The sequence below is a fragment of the Pleurodeles waltl genome, chromosome 3_1 (assembly GCF_031143425.1).
Source record: "Pleurodeles waltl isolate 20211129_DDA chromosome 3_1, aPleWal1.hap1.20221129, whole genome shotgun sequence".
Classification (NCBI taxonomy): Eukaryota; Metazoa; Chordata; class Amphibia; order Caudata; family Salamandridae; genus Pleurodeles; species Pleurodeles waltl.
Genome location: NC_090440.1, coordinates 699,980,520 through 699,999,412, shown reverse-complemented (window position 1 = coordinate 699,999,412; position 18,893 = coordinate 699,980,520). Strand labels below are relative to the sequence as shown.

The 18,893-nt window shown below is 47.2% G+C and overlaps 1 protein-coding gene across 8 annotated transcripts in view; it reads right to left on the bottom strand.

Moving 5' to 3' along the window:
• Positions 1-1,521: 1,521 nt before the first annotated feature.
• The window catches only part of TXLNA (taxilin alpha), a 165,011-nt gene continuing 147,639 nt past the window's right edge, over positions 1,522-18,893 (bottom strand). For all 8 annotated transcript variants that reach the window (XM_069223339.1, XM_069223341.1, XM_069223335.1 and 5 more), the window contains one exon: positions 1,522-3,865. In XM_069223339.1, coding sequence (XP_069079440.1) covers positions 3,551-3,865 — 315 coding nt within the window. In that variant the 3' untranslated portion in view covers positions 1,522-3,550. The remainder of the gene's footprint in view (positions 3,866-18,893) is intronic.

Below are 18,893 nucleotides of genomic sequence, written 5' to 3'. Positions count from 1 at the left end.
GCACACCAAATGTGGGTCATCTCTGACATCTGTCAGTAACAGGCACCACAGGGCTTGAAACCAGCTTTTCTAGCTGGCATCCTGACACACCAAGAGACAAAGTCTCGAAAAGATCAGTAAAAAAATACTGGGGTATCTATTCCTGATTTGCGCTGGCTGGCATGAAAAGAAACGATCGTACCGCACCAAGCTGTGGGGGGAGGGGGAAACGGACCTATATAGGCACCACGCATGTCACTTTCGGCATGGACATCGCAATCTACTAACACGCAAGGGTACTGCACACAAAAATTATCCAAATCCAGTCTGATGCTTGGGGATTATTCTAAGGTAAGGAATCTGTGGCTAAAAGTCTAACAGATAAGGGATAAAAGAAAGAAAATCATGGGAGAATATGACTATTTTAGGGTGTGGGTTAGGTTTGTATTGACAGTAAGGGAAAGGACAGGTTTAAGTCTAGGGCTAAAGTTAGTGTATTCGTTAGAATTTGGTATATGAATGGAAGGTAGGTTTGGGGTTAGAATAAAGGTTAGTTTAATTAAGGGTGGGGTGGGCTAAGTTCAGTGTTAGATGAATTAGAGAGCAAGGTCAGGGTGTATGAAATGGTTTAAAGACAGGTGATAGGTTAAGTACTGGGTAAGGCTTAGTAACCAAAAGAAGAAAGAAAGAAAATCAGAGATTTGAATGTCAGAGTGATTCGTTTTTTTTTTACCTTAGTTCATAGGGTAGAGCAGAAGAGCACTGCAAACTTATCATTATACTAGTTTCAGGACCATTTCAACATTTGAATACTAAAAAGCATATTTCTGTTAAAACACAAATTCAGTTTGGAGGACTGTTGAAACGGTTTCTGCCTGCTAACAACATCTACTGTAGCGGTCTCTGCTGTTTCAAGCAAAGGAAAGAAGATGAATGAGGTAAGAAGTGGTAAAAGTACAACAGGTGGGAAATTGTTAGTTGTGGTCTGTGAGCACTAGCCTCTCCAGGTTAAGAGCTGATACAACCCTTCAATGGAAAAGGATATACCCACCCTCTCATCCCACCAATAAAGTAAAACGCTTAACGAAGTGTTGAATGATGCTCGACCCAACACATGGCGGTACAGCATGTACAACTGTAGAATATCCTGGTGTGGTACAAAAAAAACAATATATCATTCTTTCATTAAGAAGGCAGCTACACATTGTAAGACTTCTCAGGGTTGTTAAAAAAAAACAAAATACAAAAAAACACTTTTCCTACAGTCCTTTGGCTCCCTCCACCATCAAAATTATCTTCAAGAAGCCAGTAAGGCTACAACTAACACTCTGCTTGAAATATTTCAAAAGAAACTATACAGTGCCAATACATGAAGGAGGCCACACATAGCAAACAAAGTTGTACTCATTCCTCATGTGTCCCTTTTCTTTACAATAGCTTGATAATGAGAAATGTCCACATCAGATACATTTTAAGGTACTCAAGATGGAGTACCAAGAACCCTGCACCCCTGTCACTTCCCAAATAAATTACATCTAGACAGTTGGCCAAAATTATCTATATTTTTTTTTTTTGCATTAGCGCCACAGACAGATGAACCATAATAGAAACAAATGCTTCAATTCTTTACAATTTGCTCCTGCGGCTTCAACTTTGGGCATCTAAATCTTTGACTATGGTGACACCACAAAAAATTGCCAGTCAGGAATGGCAGCCCACGGGGCATATGGGTAGCAGGAGAAAAGCCATTTAGAGAAATATTTATATGTAAATAGGTTTCGAAAGTAAGAGGAGAAAGAAACCATGGAAAAACAAGAAAGCAATATCAGCAGAACAAACTTTAAAAAAAATGTTCATGCACAGTGTTCACGCAGACGGAAATCTCACATCACTGTTACCTGTGAGACCTGGTATTCGTAATTCACTCCCCCAGATACAGTCCACTGCTTATGTAAAATACTGTAACGGACACATAAGAGGACAAGGCTTCCACCATGTGCAAATGTTCAACTGCACTATTGCACATGAGAATGTAAAGTGCATAAGTGAAATTGGAGGTCATTTCGAAAGGTCGGTGTTCCAATGTCTGTAAGATTAGAACTGAGACGGGGCCAGGGCAAGAGACAATGATGGCCAGGTCAATGCAGTCACACGTGCACAGCATTGGGCAAGTCACGCCAGTCATTCTATCAATTTGTAAGGAAACAAAAAGGACAGGCAACGCCAAGCATTTGATCAGTAGATCGACAAATCTAGGCATCTCTTGCCATGTGATGGGTAGGACAGTGATGGCAGTCACACCAATGATTAATGGGGGTACAAAGTTGATAAAGGCACGCTCTGCTGTCACTATAAAGTGGGACAATGCTGAGCGTACTGCATGTGTGCTGCGTGTAAGTGAAAATGCTTGGTAAGTCATGCCACATCAGTTTTTAGGCACAAATCTTATTCTGTCTGCATAGTGCGGTGACATAGCTTTACTGGGGCTCGTGATAGATGAAGGAATGCAATGCTATGGTGGCAATAAGGAATGCTGTACTGTCAGCATATAAAGAGGAATGTTATAAATGGGGAAACGAATGCCAAGCAATGTCATGGTGTTAGTACGTGCATGGAATACCATTGCCGGTTTGTAAAAGAACATAAAGCCATTGACATATAATGGAATACCATGCTATCAGTGAGTATGGAGAAAAATGCTTAGCAGAATAATGTACATTACAGGTTGGTCTGTGCATTTAATGGCTGGAACAATATCACACTGTTAATGAAACATTTCTAAGGCAAGTTCAAAAAGCTTACCCCAGGCACAGATAATAAGGCTTTAAGAAAACTCTTGAAAGTGGTGTGGACACCACTTTTCCCTTAGTGTTGTCTTAGGCCCAGCATAAGGCTGCAGGGTGTCTGAGCTGCGATACTTAAGGCACTAGCAATTAAAGACTAGAGCCAAGCAACAAGACCTACATTCCAATTGGAGCAATCGGCAAGAGAAGGCCCATTACTGCCTGTCTCCAGAAAAAAGGACTTTGGGAAAAATCCATCTTAATTAAAATCATCACACCTTGGGGTTAGGGGTCCTATAATGGATGCTCAGCTGCACCTCATTCACAAGATGCAAGGTTTTATATTTTGCTTAAAAGGACTCGAACCATCACCCCTTTTCTAACAGTCGGAACTGTACAATTAAATAAAGAAACACACACAATCTCAACACAATGGACATGTGTGAACCCCATGCGGCTGTACATCCAGCAGACCACACAGTCCTGAGAGCTTCTGCAGACCACAGAGTAAGAATTTGATGCAGTGTATACAAATTAGCACATACAACAGAGTTCCACATTCGCCCTCAAGGGCATGAACAAAAATATGTTCTGGTGGAGTCACCTCCTGTGCAACCACTCCAGGTTTCCACTCCAAGAACTTTTTCAATCAGGCAAAGTGAGAAGTTGTAGGCAGGGGCGACAGACACTGAAATCTGTTTTTTGGAGTGGGGGGGAAACAATGCATTTTGTTTTCCAGACCACAGAAGTATCAGAGTTCCTGCCTTGCCCCCACACTTGTTAATGTGTCACTCAGCAGCAGCACAGTTCTCACATGCAGCATTGCCACAAACACCTGTGCTCTCCATCACCACCGGAGGCATGGAATGCAAACATCCCTCAGGGCACAGAATGTTGTTATCCATCGTGTGCGAGTCTGTGGGTGACTCCCCAGCAATGGTCTCAGGAGGAGAGTCCACGTGGTTGGCAAGTGGAACAGGCACACTGAGATCCAGCACCTTCTTGTTCAAGTCATTGCGTTCAGTCTGCAGAGCTCTGCACAGCTTCTCCAGCCGCTGGATCTTCACTTGCAGTCCTTCCAACTCCTTATCCCGAAGTGTCTTCTGCAGAAAAACAAGAAGCAAACACCTTTCAGAAGGAACTCGACATGCAACTCAGAAGTTGCTCATAGCTAGAACAATGAGCGCAGAAGCATAGTAAAAGGCTCGGAGAGGGTTCCAGGAAATGTGTATGTCTGATTCCCAATTCTTCTTTCAACCTCTTTGGCTTTTAAGTCTGCTGTGACTAATATGTGCCCCCTTCCAAATTGATTCCCTTGAGGATATCTGTAAGGAAATGCCTCCTTGGCATGGTTACCCCCTGACTTTTTGCCTTTGCTGATGCTATGTTTTGAATTGAAAGTGTGCTGAGGCCTGCTAACCAGGCCCCAGCACCAGTGTTCTTTCCCTAACCTGTACTTTTGTATCCACAATTGGCACACCCTGGCATCCAGGTAAGTCCCTTGTAACTGGTACCTCTGGTACCAAGGGCCCTGATGCCAGGGAAGGTCTCTAAGGGCTGCAGCATGACTTATGCCACCCTGGAGACCCCTCACCCAGCACAGACACACTGCTTGCCAGCTTGTGTGTGCTGGTGAGAACAAAATGGGTAAGTCGACATGGCACTCCCCTCAGGGTGCCATGCCAGCCTCGAACTGCCTATGCAAGTATAGATAAGTCACCCCTCTAGCAGGCCTTACAGCCCTAAGGCAGGGTGCACTATACCATAGGTGAGGGCACCAGTGCATGAGCACTGTGCCCCTACAGTGTCTAAGCCAAACCTTAAGACATTGTAAGTGCAGGGTAGCCATAAGAGTATATGGTCTGGGAGTTTGTCAAACACAAACTCCACAGCACCATAATGGCTACACTGAAAACTGAGAAGTTTGGTATCAAACTTCTCAGCACAATAAATGCACACTGATGCCAGTGTACATTTTATTGTGAAACACACCCCAGAGGGCACCTTAGAGGTGCCCCCTGAAACTGTATCCAACTATCTGTGTAGGCTGACTGGTTCCAGCAGCCTGCCACACTAGAGACATGTTGCTGGCCCCATGGGGAGAGTTCCTTTGTCACTCTGAGGCCAGTAACAAAGCCTGCACTGGGTGGAGATGCTAACACCTCCCCCAGGCAGGAGCTGTAACACCTGGCGGTGAGCCTCAAAGGCTCACCCCTTTGTTCCAGCACCGCAGGACACTCCAGCTAGTGGAGTTGGCCGCCCCCTCCGGCCACGGCCCCCACTTTTGGCGGCAAGGCCGGAGGAAATAATGAGAATAACAAGGAGGAGTCACTGGCCAGTCAGGACAGCCCCTAAGGTGTCCTGAGCTGAAGTGACTAACTTTTAGAAATCCTCCATCTTGCAGATGGAGGATTCCCCCAATAGGATTTGGGATGTGACCCCCCTCCCCTGGGGAGGAGGCACAAAGAGGGTGTACCCACCCTCAGGGCTAGTAGCCATTGGCTACTAACCCCCAATATCTAAACACGCCCTTAAATTTAGTATTTAAGGGCTCCCCTGAACCTAAGATTTTAGATTCCTGAAACTACAAGAAGAAGAGGACTGCTGAACTGAAAAACCCCTGCAGAAGAAGAACAGAAGACACCAACTGCTTTGGCCCCAGTCTTACCGGCCTGTCTCCTGCCTTCCAAAGAAACCTGCTCCAGCGACGCTTTCCAAAAGGACCAGCGACCTCCGAATCCTCAGAGGACTGCCCTGCTTCAAGAAAGACACGAAACTCCCGAGGACAGGGGCACTGCTCCAAAAGAACTGCAACTTTGTTACAGAGCAGCAGATTTAAAGACCCCTGCAAATCCCCGCAAGAAGCGTGAGACTTGCAACACTGCACCCGGCGACCCCGACTCGACTGGTGGAGAACCAACACCTCAGGGAGGACCCTCCGGCGACTCCGAGACCGTGAGTAACCAAAGTTGTCCCCCCTGAGCCCCCACAGCGACGCCTGCAGAGGGAATCCCGAGGCTCCCCCTGACCGCGACTGCCTGAACCTAAAGTCCCGACGGCTGGAAAAGACCCTGCACCCGCAGCCCCCAGCACCTGAAGGAACGGAACTTCTGGGCAGGAGTGACCCCCAGGAGGCCCTCTCCCGTGCCCAGGTGGTGGCTACCCCGAGGAGCCCCCCCCTTGCCTGCCTGCACCGCTGAAGAGACCCCTTGGTCTCCCATTGAAACCTACAGAGAACCCGACGCTTGTTTACACACTGCACCCAGCTGCCCCCGCACTGCTGAGGGTGTACTTTTTGTGCTGACTTGTGTCCCCCCGGTGCCCTACAAAACCCCCCTGGTCTGCCCTCCGAAGACGCGGGTACTTACCTGCTGGCAGACTGGAACGGGGGCACCCCCTTCTCTCCATTGAAGCCTATGTGTTTTGGGCACCTCTTTGACCTCTGCACCTGACCGGCCCTGAGCTGCTGGTGTGGTAACTTTGGGGTTGCTCTGAACCCCCAACGGTGGGCTACCTTGGACCCAAAACTGTGACCTGTAAGTGATTTACTTACCTGCTAAAAATAACAATACTTTACCTCCCCCAGGAACTGTGAAAATTGCATTGTGTCCACTTTTAAAACAGCTATTTGTGTTTTATGTGAAAAGTATATATGCTACTGTAATTATTCAAAGTTCCTAAAGTACTTACCTGCAATACCTTTCAAATGAGATATTACATGTAGAATTTGAACCTGTGGTTCTTAAAATAAACTAAGAAAAGATATTTTTCTATAACAAAACCTATTGGCTGGATTTGTCTCGGAGTGTGTGTTCCTCATTTATTGCCTGTGTGTATGTACAACAAATGCTTAACACTACTCCTTTGATAAGCCTACTGCTCGACCACACTACCACAAAATAGAGCATTAGTATTATCTCTTTTTGCCACTATCTTACCTCTAAGGGGAACCCTTGGACTCTGTGCATACTATTCCTTACTTTGAAATAGTGCACACAGAGCCAACTTCCTACATTGGAAGATCAGCGGTGGGGTACAAGACTTTGCATTTGCTGGACTACTCAGCCAATACCTGATCACACGACAAATTCCAAAAATTGTCATTAGAAATTGATTTTTGCAATTTGAGCTATTTTTCTAAATTCTTTAAAGTCCTGCTAGGGCCTTGTGTTAGTCCCTGTTAGCATTGCTTTTAGAGTTTAAAAGTTTGGTAAAAGTTTGAATTAGATTCTAGAACTAGTTTTAGATTCTTAAAAAGTATTCCAACTTTTAGAAGCATAATGTCCAGTACAGATGTGAATGTGGTGGAACTCGACACCACACCTTACCTCCATCTTAAGATGAGGGAGCTAAGGTCACTCTGTAAAATAAAGAAAATAGTAATGGGCCCCAGACCTTCCAAACTACAGCTCCAGGAGCTGTTGGCAGAGTTTGAAAAGGCCAACCCCTCTGAGGATGGCAACACAGAGGATGAGGATAGTGACTTGGAGGGTGATTTCCCCCCTACCAGTCCTATCTAGGGAGGACAGGGCCTATCAAGCCCTGACTCCAAGCATAATAGTCAGAGATGCTGGCTCCCTCACAGGAGGGACCAACCTCTCTGAAATCACCGAGGATAACTCCAGTGAAGAGGACATCCAGTTAGCCAGGATGGCCAAAAGATTGGCTTTGAAAAGACAGATCCTAGCCATAGAAAGGGAAAGACAAGAGATGGGCCTAGGACCCATCAATGGTGGCAGCAACATAAATAGGGTCAGAGATTCTCCTGACATGTTGAAAATCCCTAAAGGGATTGTAACTAAATATGAAGATGGTGATGACATCACCAAATGGTTCACAGCTTTTGAGAGGGCTTGTGTAACCAGAAAAGTGAACAAATCTCACTGGGGTGCTCTCCTTTGGGAAATGTTCACAGGAAAGTGTAGGGATAGACTCCTCACACTCTCTGGAAAAGATGCAGAATCTTATGACCTCATGAAGGGTACCCTGATTGAGGGCTTTGGATTCTCCACTGAGGAGTATAGGATTAGATTCAGGGGGGCTCAAAAATCCTCGAGCCAGACCTGGGTTGACTTTGTAGACTACTCAGTAAAAACACTAGATGGTTGGATTCAAGGCAGTGGTGTAAGTAATTATGATGGGCTGTACAATTTATTTGCGAAAGAACACCTATTAAGTGATTGTTTCAATGATAAACTGCATCAGCATCTGGTAAACCTAGGACCAATTTCTCCCCAAGAATTGGCAAAGAAGGCGGACCATTGGGTCAAGACTAGGGTGTCCAAAACTTCCACAGGGGGTGACCAAAAGAAAGGGGTCACAAAACCTCCCCAGGGGAAGGGTGGTGAGACAGCCAAAAACAAAAATAGTAAAGAGTCTTCTACAGGCCCCCAAAAACCTACACAGGAGGGTGGGCCCAGAGCCTCTTCACAAAACAATTCTGGGTACAAGGGTAAAAACTTTGATCCCAAAAAGGCCTGGTGTCGTAGCTGTAGTCAGTCTGGACACCAAACTGGAGACAAGGCCTGTCCCAAGAAAGATACCACTTCAAACTCCACTCCAGCTAACACTGGAATGGCTAGTCTCCAAGTGGGATCAACAGTGTGCCCAGAGCAAATCAGGTGTCACACTGAAGTTACATTAGTCTCTGAGGGTGGGGTGGATTTAGCCACACTGGCTGCCTGGCCCCCTAACATGCAAAAATACAGGCAGCAGCTCTTAATTAATGGGACAAGTGTAGAGGGCCTTAGGGATACAGGTGCCAGTGTCACTATGGTGACAGAGAAACTGGTTTCCCCTGGCCAATACCTGACTGGACAAACCTATCCAGTCACCAATGCTGACAATCAAACTAAAGTACATCCCATGGCAATGGTAACTTTAGAGTGGGGAGGGGTCAATGGCCTGAAACAGGTGGTGGTCTCTTCAAATATCCCAGTCGACTGTTTGCTTGGAAATTACCTGGAGTCCTCAGCATGGGCTGAGGTAGAACTGAAAACCCATGCAGCCATGCTGGGTATCCCTGAACTGGTGTGTGTCAAAACAAGGGCACAGTGCAAGGCACAGGGTGAAAAAGTAGAGCTGGAGTCTGGAAGAAAGGCCCAGCCTACCAAGAGAAAAGGAAAGTCAGCTGGGAAACCAGCTGCAACACAACAAGAAAAAGAGAGCCTCTCTTCTCAGGAAGAAGTTCTGCCCTCTGAAGGAACTGAGCCTATGGAGCTGGAACCTTACCAGGTTGAGCTCTTGGGCCCAGGTGGACCCTCAAGGGAAGAGTTGTGTAAAGGGGCAAGAAACCTGTCCCTCTCTTGAAGGCCTTAGGCAGCACGCTGCTGAAGAGTCCAAAGGCAAGAAAAATGGAACATATAGAGTTGATTGGGAAGATGGACTCCTGTACACTGAGGCAAGAGATCCCAAACCTGGTGCCACTAGGAGAGTGGTAGTGCCTCAGGCGTTCAGAGAGTTTATTCTGACCTTAGCCCATGATATTCCCCTTGTTGGGCATTTGGGACAAACCAAGATGTGGGAGAGGTTAGTTGTAGGAAGTTGGCTCTGTATGCACTATTTCAAAGTAAGGAATAGTATGCACAGAGTCCAAGGGTTCCCCTTAGAGGGAAGATAGTGGCAAAAAGAGATAATACTAATGCTCTATTTTGTGGTAGTGTGGTCGAGCAGTAGGCTTATCAAAGGAGTAGTGTTAAGCATTTGTTGTACATACACACAGGCAATAAATGAGGAACACACACTCAGAGACAAATCCAGCCAATAGGTTTTGCTATAGAATGAAAATGTCACTTACCCAGTGTACATCTGTTCGTGGCATCAGTCGCTGGAGATTCACATGTTCTGTATAGCTCGCCATCTGGTGTTGGGTTGGAGTGTTACAAGTTGTTTTTCTTCGAAGAAGTCTTTCGAGTCACGGGACCGAGTGACTCCTCCTTCTGTCTCCATTGCGCATGGGCGTCGACTCCATCTTTGATTGTTTTCCCCGCAGAGGGTGAGGTAGGGGTTGTGTTGTAGTAATAGTGCCCATGCAATGGAGTGACTAAGTATGTACCTACTTAAGGCTAAAATAATATATATACAAATATACAAAGTTGAAGCTAACTTCCGAATTGCTACAGGCTCCCGGGGAGGTGGGTGGGCACATGAGAATCTCCAGCGACTGATGCCACGAACAGATGTACACTGGGTAAGTGACATTTTCAGTTCGATGGCATCTGTCGCTGTAGATACACATGTTCTGCATAGACTAGTAAGCAGTTATCTCCCCAAAAGCGGTGGTTCAGCCTGTAGGAATGGAAGTGGTTTGAAATAACGTTCTTAACACGGCTTGACCTACTGTGGCTTGCTGTGCGGATAGCACGTCTACACAGTAGTGCTTGGTGAACGCGTGTGGCGTAGACCATGTGGCTGCCTTACATATTTCTTGCATTGGGATGTTTCCTAGAAAGGCCATGGTAGCACCTTTTTTTCTGGTTGAGTGTGCCCTTGGTGTAATGGGCAGTTGTCGTTTTGCTTTAAGGTAGCAGATTTGGATGCATTTAACTATCCATCTGGCTATACCTTGTTTTGATATTGGGTTTCCTGCATGAGGTTTTTGGAATGCAATAAATAGTTGTTTATCCTTTCTGATGTTTTTCGTTCTGTCAATGTAGTACATTAATGCTCTTTTGACATCTAATGTATGTAGTGCCCTCTCAGCTACGGAATCTGGCTGTGGGAAGAACACTGGTAGTTCCACTGTTTGATTTAGGTGGAACGGTGAAATAACCTTTGGTAAAAATTTAGGATTAGTCCTTAGGACGACTTTATTTTTGTGTAGTTGTATAAAAGGTTCTTGTATTGTAAACGCCTGAATTTCGCTTACTCTTCTTAGAGATGCAATGGCGATGAGAAATGCAACCTTCCAGGTGAGGAACTGTATTTCGCAAGAGTGCATGGGTTCAAAAGGTGGACCCATGAGTCTTGTTAATACAACATTTAAGTTCCATGAAGGAACAGGTGGTGTTCTTGGTGGTATAATTCTTTTAAGCCCTTCCATGAATGCTTTAATGACTGGTATCCTATATAGGGAAGTTGAATAGGTAGTCTGCAGGTATGCAGATATTGCCGCAAGGTGTATTTTAATGGAAGAGAAGGCTAGGCTACATTTCTGTAAGTGAAGCAAGTAACCCACTACATCCTTTGGAGTTGCGTGTATAGGTTGGATCTGATTATGATGGCAGTAGCAGACAAACCTCTTCCATTTACTTGCATAGCAGTGCCTAGTGGACGGCCTTCTGGCTTGCTTTATGACTTCCATACATTCTTGGGTAAGTTGTAAGTGTCCGAATTCTAGGATTTCAGGAGCCAGATTGCTAGATTCAGCGATGCTGGATCTGGATGTCTGATCTGTTGGTTGTGTTGTGTTAACAGATTCGGCCTGTTGGGCAATTTGATGTGGGGTACTACTGATAGGTCTAGCAGTGTTGTGTACCAGGGTTGCCTTGCCCAAGTTGGTGCTATTAAAATGAGTTTGAGTTTGTTTTGACTCAATTTGTTTACCAGATAAGGAAGGAGAGGGAGAGGAGGAAAAGCGTAGGCAAATATCCCTGACCAGTTCATCCATAGGGCATTGCCTTGGGACTGCCTGTGTGGGTATCTGGATGCGAAGTTTTGGCATTTTGCGTTCTCTCTTGTTGCAAACAAGTCTATTTGAGGTGTTCCCCAGAGTCTGAAGTAAGTGTTTAGAACTTGGGGGTGAATTTCCCATTCGTGGACTTGTTGGTGATCTCGAGAGAGATTGTCTGCAAGTTGATTCTGGATCCCTGGAATAAACTGCGCTATTAGGCGAATGTGGTTGTGAATTGCCCATCGCCATATTTTCTGTGCTAGAAGACTCAACTGCGTTGAGTGTGTCCCCCCCTGTTTGTTTAGATAATACATAGTTGTCATGATGTCTGTTTTGACAAGAATGTATTTGTGAGTTATAATTGGTTGGAAAGCCCGCAATGCGTGAAAAACTGCTAGCATTTCTAGGTGATTTATATGCAGTTTTGTTTGATGTACGTTCCATTGTCCTTGTATGCTGTGTTGATCGAGGTGTGCTCCCCACCCTGTCATGGAAGCATCCGTTGTTATTACGTATTGTGGCACTGGGTCTTGGAATGGCCGCCCTTTGTTTAAATTTATACTGTTCCACCATAGAAGCGAGAGGTAAGTTTGGCGGTCTATCAACACCAGATCTAGAAGGTGACCCTGTGCTTGTGACCATTGTGATGCTAGGCACTGTTGTAAGGGCCTCATGTGTAGTCTTGCGTTCGGGACAATGGCTATGCATGAAGACATCATGCCTAGGAGTTGTAATATCATCTTTGCTTGTATTGTTTGTGTTGGATACATGCGTTGTATGATCTTGTTGAAATTTTGAATTCTTTGTGGACTTGGAGTGGCTACTCCTTTTGTTGTGTCTATTATGGCTCCCAGGTATTGTTGTATATTGCACGGCAAAATGTTGGATTTTGCAAAGTTGACGGTGAAACCTAGTTTGTAGAGGGTTTGTATGATTTGATTTGTGTGTTGTAAGCACTTTGTTAGTGAATTGGTTTTGATTAGCCAATCGTCTAGATACGGGAATACATGTATTTGCTGCCTTCTGATGTGTGCAGCCACTACTGCTAGACATTTTGTAAAGACTCTTGGTGCGGTTGTTAAACCAAAAGGCAATACTTTGAATTGGTAATGTATTCCTTTGAATACGAACCGTAGGTATTTTCTGTGAGATGGATGTATTGGTATATGGAAATACGCGTCTTTGAGGTCTAAGGTTGTCATGTAGTCCTGTAGTTTTAGCAATGGTAACACCTCTTGTAGCGTGACCATGTGAAAGTGGTCTGATTTGATGTAGGTGTTTAGTATTCTGAGGTCTAGGATTGGTCTCAGTGTTTTGTCCTTTTTTGGTATTAAGAAGTACAGTGAATAGACTCCTGTGTTTGTTTGTGTGTTTGGTACTAATTCGATTGCATTCTTTTGCAATAGTGCTTGAACTTCTATTTCCAGAAGGTCGGAATGTTGTTTTAACAATTTTTGTGCTTTTGGTGGTATGTTTGGAGGGAATTGTAGGAATTCTATGCAATAACCATGTTGGATAATTGCTAAGACCCAAGTGTCTGTAGTTATTTCCTCCCATGCTTTGTAATAATGACCTATTCTTCCCCCCACTGGTGTTGTGTGGAGGGGGTGAGTGACATCTGAGTCACTGCTTGGTTGTAGGGGTTTTTGGGGCTTTGAAATTTTCCTCTATTCCTAGGGAATTGCCCTCCTCTGTATTGGCCCCGAAAGCCTCCCCTGTACTGTCCCTGGTAGCTGGACGGTGTTGCCTGCGAGGTGCTGGCTTGTGTGGCCTGACCCCGAAACCCCCCTCTAAAGGGTGTCTTGCGGAAGGTGCTGTAGGTTCCTCTGCTCTGCGGGGAGTAGAGTGCACCCATGGCTATAGCAGTGTCAGTGTCTTTTTTAAGTTTTCCGATTGCCGTGTCCACTTCTGGTCCGAACAGTTGTTTTTCGTTGAATGGCATATTGAGCACTGCCTGCTGTATCTCTGGTTTGAACCCAGACGTTCTTAGCCATGCGTGCCTTCTAATGGTCACAGATGTATTAATTGTTCTTGCAGCTGTGTCTGCTGCGTCCATAGAAGATCGTATCTGGTTATTTGATATGTTCTGTCCTTCCTCAACCACCTGCTTTGCCCTTTTTTGAAGTTCCTTGGGTAGATGCTCGATGAGGTGTTGCATCTCATCCCAATGGGCTCTGTCATAGCGCGCAAGTAGTGCTTGAGAGTTAGCGATGCGCCACTGGTTTGCAGCTTGTACTGCGACCCTTTTCCCAGCTGCATCGAACTTGCGGCTCTCTTTATCTGGGGGTGGTGCGTCCCCAGATGTGTGGGAGTTGGCTCTTTTCCGAGCTGCTTTATATTTCTTTTCCACCCTTGGCGTTATTGCCCTACTTTTGACCGGCTCCTTGAAGATTTCCTTTGCGTGCCGAAGCATACCTGGCAGCATAGGCAGGCTTTGGTAGGAGCTGTGGGTGGAGGAGAGGGTGTTGAATAAAAAGTCATCCTCGACTTGTTCTGAGTGGAGGTTTACGTTGTGGAATTGTGCTGCTCTAGCCACCACTTGAGAATATGCTGTGCTGTCTTCAGGTGGTGAGGGCTTTGTTGGATATGCCTCCGGACTGTTGTCCGACACTGGGGCGTCATATAAGTCCCAAGCGTCTTGATCTTGGTCACCTTGGCTCATGGTGGTGTGAGCCGGGGAATGTGACGGAGTTTGCGTCGGTGAGACGTTAATTACAGGTGGAGGAGAGGGTGGCGGAGTCACCTTTTTCACCATCTTTGTTTGTGGCGCCTGGTCTGTTTGAAACTCCAGTCTCCTTTTTCTCCTAATAGGGGGAAGGGTACTTATTTTTCCTGTTCCCTGCTGTATGAAAATACGTTTTTGCGTATGGTCCACTTCGGTGGATTGCAGCTCTTCCTCAAACCTATGCTTTCGCATCTGAGAGGACAGTGATTGCTCCTCTGTATAAGAGCCTGGACCTGGGTCGGTTACGGGTTGTTTCGGCACCGAAACCCTGCATGTATCTTTTTTCGGCTCCGAGGTGGCTTTTTTCTTTTTTAGAGTCGAAACCTCTCGGCGTCGATCTTCGTCGGTGCCGCTGTCTCGGCGTCGAGCCGTTTCTACACCGCTATCTCGGTGTCGTTGCTTCTCTCCAGCACTTTCTCGATCCCGAGAAGGCTGCGTGCCGGTGTCTCGACCGGAGTCGGACGATCTCGGCACTGTTTGGGCCTTTTTCGGTGCCGATGGTCGGTCACCGAACTTATGGGTGGAGCCATGGCCTGGTGGCAGTGGCGTCCCCTGGGCCTTGTCACTTTTCTTATGTGTTGTTTTCGACGTCTTACTCATGGTTCTTTGATCGTCGAATTCCTCGGAGTCCGATTCGTGGATCGAAAAGGTTTCTACTTCCTCTTGTTCCTCGAACTCTCGGTGCGCTGTCGGCGTGGACGCCATCTGAAGTCTCCTGGCTCGACGGTCACGGAGTGTCTTTCGGGACCGGAACGCGCGACAGGCTTCGCAAGTCTCCTCACTGTGCTCAGGTGACAGGCACAGGTTACAGACCAAATGTTGGTCTGTATACGGGTATTTGTTGTGGCATTTGGGACAAAAACGGAACGGGGTCCGTTCCATCGGCGGTGTTGGACACGCGGTCGGGCCGACCAGGCCCCGACGGGGGATCGAAAAGTACCCCGAAGGGCACCGGAGCGCGTCGATCTTCGATGCGGTGTTAAATCTAACTACGCCGATCCCGAACGCAACAATACCGACGAAAATCTTCCGAAATCTACTAACTTTCCGTTCCGAAACTCGGAGCGACAGGAACACGTCCGAACCCGATGGCAGAAAGAAAACAATCGAAGATGGAGTCGACGCCCATGCGCAATGGAGACAGAAGGAGGAGTCACTCGGTCCCGTGACTCGAAAGACTTCTTCGAAGAAAAACAACTTGTAACACTCCGACCCAACACCAGATGGCGAGCTATGCAGAACATGTGTATCTACAGCGACAGATGCCATCGAACAAATATATTTTCTTAGTTTATTTTAAGAACCACAGGTTCAAATTCTACATGTAATATCTTATTTGAAAGGTATTGCAGGTAAGTACTTTAGGAACTTTGAATCATTACATTAGCATGTATACTTTTTACATAAAACACAATAAGCTGTTTTAAAAGTGGACACTTAGTGCAATTTTCACAGTTCCTGGGGGAGGTAAAGTATTGTTAGGTTTCACAGGTAAGTAAGTCACTTACAGGTTTCAGTTTTTGGTCCAAGGTAGCCCACCGTTGGGGGTTCAGAGCAACCCCAAAGTTACCACACCAGCAGCTCAAGGCCGGTCAGGTGCAGAGGTCAAAGAGGTGCCCAAAACACATAGGCTTCAATGGAGAGAAGGGGGTGCCCCGGTTCCAGTCGGCCAGCAGGTAAGTACCCGCGTCTTCGGAGGGCAGACCAGGGGGGTTTTGTAGGGCACCGGGGGGGGACACAAGTCAGCACAAAAAGTACACCCTCAGCAGCGCGGGGGCGGCCGGGTGCAGTGTGCAAACACGCGTCGGGTTTTCAATGAGAGATCAAGGGATCTCTTCAGCGTTGCAGGCAGGCAAGGGGGGGGGGGGGGGGGCTCCTCGGGGTAGCCACCACCTGGGCAAGGGAGAGGGCCTCCTGGGGGTCACTCCTGCACAGGAGTTCCGTTCCTTTAGGTGCTGGGGGCTGCGGGTGCAGGGTCTTTTCCAGCCGTCGGGAAATGGAGTTCAGGCAGTCGCGGTCAGGGGGAGCCTTGGGATTCCCTCTGCAGGCGTCGCTGTGGGGGTTCAGGGGGGACAACTTTGGTTACTCACGGACTCGGAGTCGCCGGAGGGTCCTCCCTGAGGTGTTGGTTCTCCACCAGTCGAGTCGGGGTCGTCGGGTGCAGTGTTGCAAGTCTCACGCTTCTTGCGGGGAGTTGCAGGGGTCTTTAAATCTGCTCCTTGAAACAAAGTTGCAGTTCTTTTGGAGCAGTGCCGCTGTCCTCGGGAGTTTCTCGTCTTTCTTGAAGCAGGGCAGTCCTCTGAGGATTCAGAGGTCGCTGGTCCCTCGGAAAGCGTCGCTGGAGCAGGTTTCTTTGGAAGGCAGGAGACAGGCCGGTAAGTCTGGGGCCAAAGCAGTTGGTGTCTTCTGTTCTTCCTCTGCAGGGGTTTTTCAGCTCAGCAGTCCTCTTCTTCTTGTAGTTTCAGGAATCTAAATTCTTAGGTTCAGGGAAGCCCTTAAATACTGAATTTAAGGGCGTGTTTAGGTCTGGGGGGTTAGTAGCCAATGGCTACTAGCCCTGAGGGTGGGTACACCCTCTTTGTGCCTCCTCCCAAGGGGAGGGGGTCACATTCCTATCCCTATTGGGGGAATCCTCCTTCTACAAGATGGAGGATTTCTAAAAGTCAGAGTCACCTCAGCTCAGGACACCTTAGGGGCTGTCCTGACTGGCCAGTGACTCCTCCTTGTTTTTCTCATTATCTCTCCTGGACTTGCCGCCAAAAGTGGGGGCTGGGTCCAGGGGGCGGGCATCTCCACTAGCTGGAGTGCCCTGGGGCATTGTAACACGAAGCTTGAGCCTTTGAAGCTCACTGCTAGGTGTTACAGTTCCTGCAGGGGGGAGGTGTGAAGCACCTCCACCCAGAGCAGGCTTTGTTTCTGTCCTCAGAGAGCACAAAGGCTCTCACCGCATGAGGTCAGAAACTCGTCTCTCAGCAGCAGGCTGGCACAGACCAGTCAGTCCTGCACTGAACAATTGGGTAAAATACAGGGGGCATCTCTAAGAGGCCCTCTGTGTGCATTTTTTAATAAATCCAACACTGGCATCAGTGTGGGTTTATTATTCTGAGAAGTTTGATACCAAACTTCCCAGTATTCAGTGTAGCCATTATGGAGCTGTGGAGTTCGTTTTTGACAGACTCCCAGCCCATATATTCTTATGGCTACCCTGCACTTACAATGTCTAAGGTTTTGCTTAGACACTGTAGGGGCATAGTGCTCATGCACATATGCCCTCACCTGTGGGTCCACTTGAACCTCCCACAGCCTCAGGAAATATGTACATCCTAGTAGTAGTGGACCATGCTACTAGGTATCCTGAAGCTATTCCCCTTAGGTCGACTACTGCCCCTGCAGTAGCCAAGGCCCTCATTGGTATCTTTACCAGAGTGGGCTTCCCTAAGGAGGTGGTGTCTGACAGAGGTACCAACTTCATGTCAGCATACCTGAAACACATGTGGAATGAGTGTGGAGTGACTTATAAATTCACTACACCATATCATCCACAAACTAATGGCCTTGTTGAGAGATTCAACAAGACATTAAAGGGCATGATCATGGGGCTCCCAGAAAAACTCAAAAGGAGATGGGATGTCCTCCTGCCATGTCTGCTTTTCGCTTACAGAGAGGTGCCTCAGAAGGGAGTAGGGTTCTCCCCATTTGAACTTCTGTTTGGCCACCCTGTAAGGGGACCACTTGCTCTTGTTAAAGAAGGCTGGGAGAGACCTCTTCATGAGCCTAAACAAGACATAGTGGACTATTGTAAGGAAATGCCTCCTTGGCATGGTTGCCCCCTGACTTTTTGCCTTTGCTGATGCTATGTTTACAATTGAAAGTGTGCTGAGGCCTGCTAACCAGGCCCCAGCACCAGTGTTCTTTCCCTAACCTGTACTTTTGTATCCACAATTGGCAGACCCTGGCATCCAGATAAGTCCCTTGTAACTGGTACTTCTAGTACCAAGGGCCCTGATGCCAAGGAAGGTCTCTAAGGGTTGCAGCATGTCTTATGCCACCCTGGAGACCTCTCACTCAGCACAGACACCCTGCTTGCCAGCTTGTGTGTGCTAGTGAGAACAAAACGAGTAAGTCGACATGGCACTCCCCTCAGGGTGCCATGCCAACCTCACACTGCCTATGGCATAGATAAGTCACCCCTCTAGTAGGCCTTACAGCCCTAAGGCAGGGTGCACTATACCATAGGTGAGGGCATAAGTGCATGAGCACTATGCCCCTACAGTGTCTAAACAAAACCTTAGACATTGTAAGTGCAGGGTAGCCATAAGAGTATATGGTCTGGGAGTTTGTCAAACACGAACTCCACAGCACCATAATGGCTACACTGAAAACTGGGAAGTTTGGTATCAAACTTCTCAGCACAATAAATGCACACTGATGCCAGTGTACATTTTATTGCAAAATACACCCCAGAGGGCACCTTAGAGGTGCCCCCTGAAACTTAACCGACTGTCTGTGTAGGCTGACTAGTTCCAGCAGCCTGCCACACTAGAGACATGTTGCTGGCCCCATGGGGAGAGTGCCTTTGTCACTCTGAGGCCAGTAACAAAGCCTGCACTGGGTGGAGATGCTAACACCTCCCCCAGGCAGGAGCTGTAAAACCTGGCGGTGAGCCTCAAAGGCTCACCCCTTTGTCACAGCCCAGCAGGGCACTCCAGCTTAGTGGAGTTGCCCGCCCCCTCCGGCCACGGCCCCCACTTTTGGCGGCAAGGCTGGAGGGAACAAAGAAAGCAACAAGGAGGAG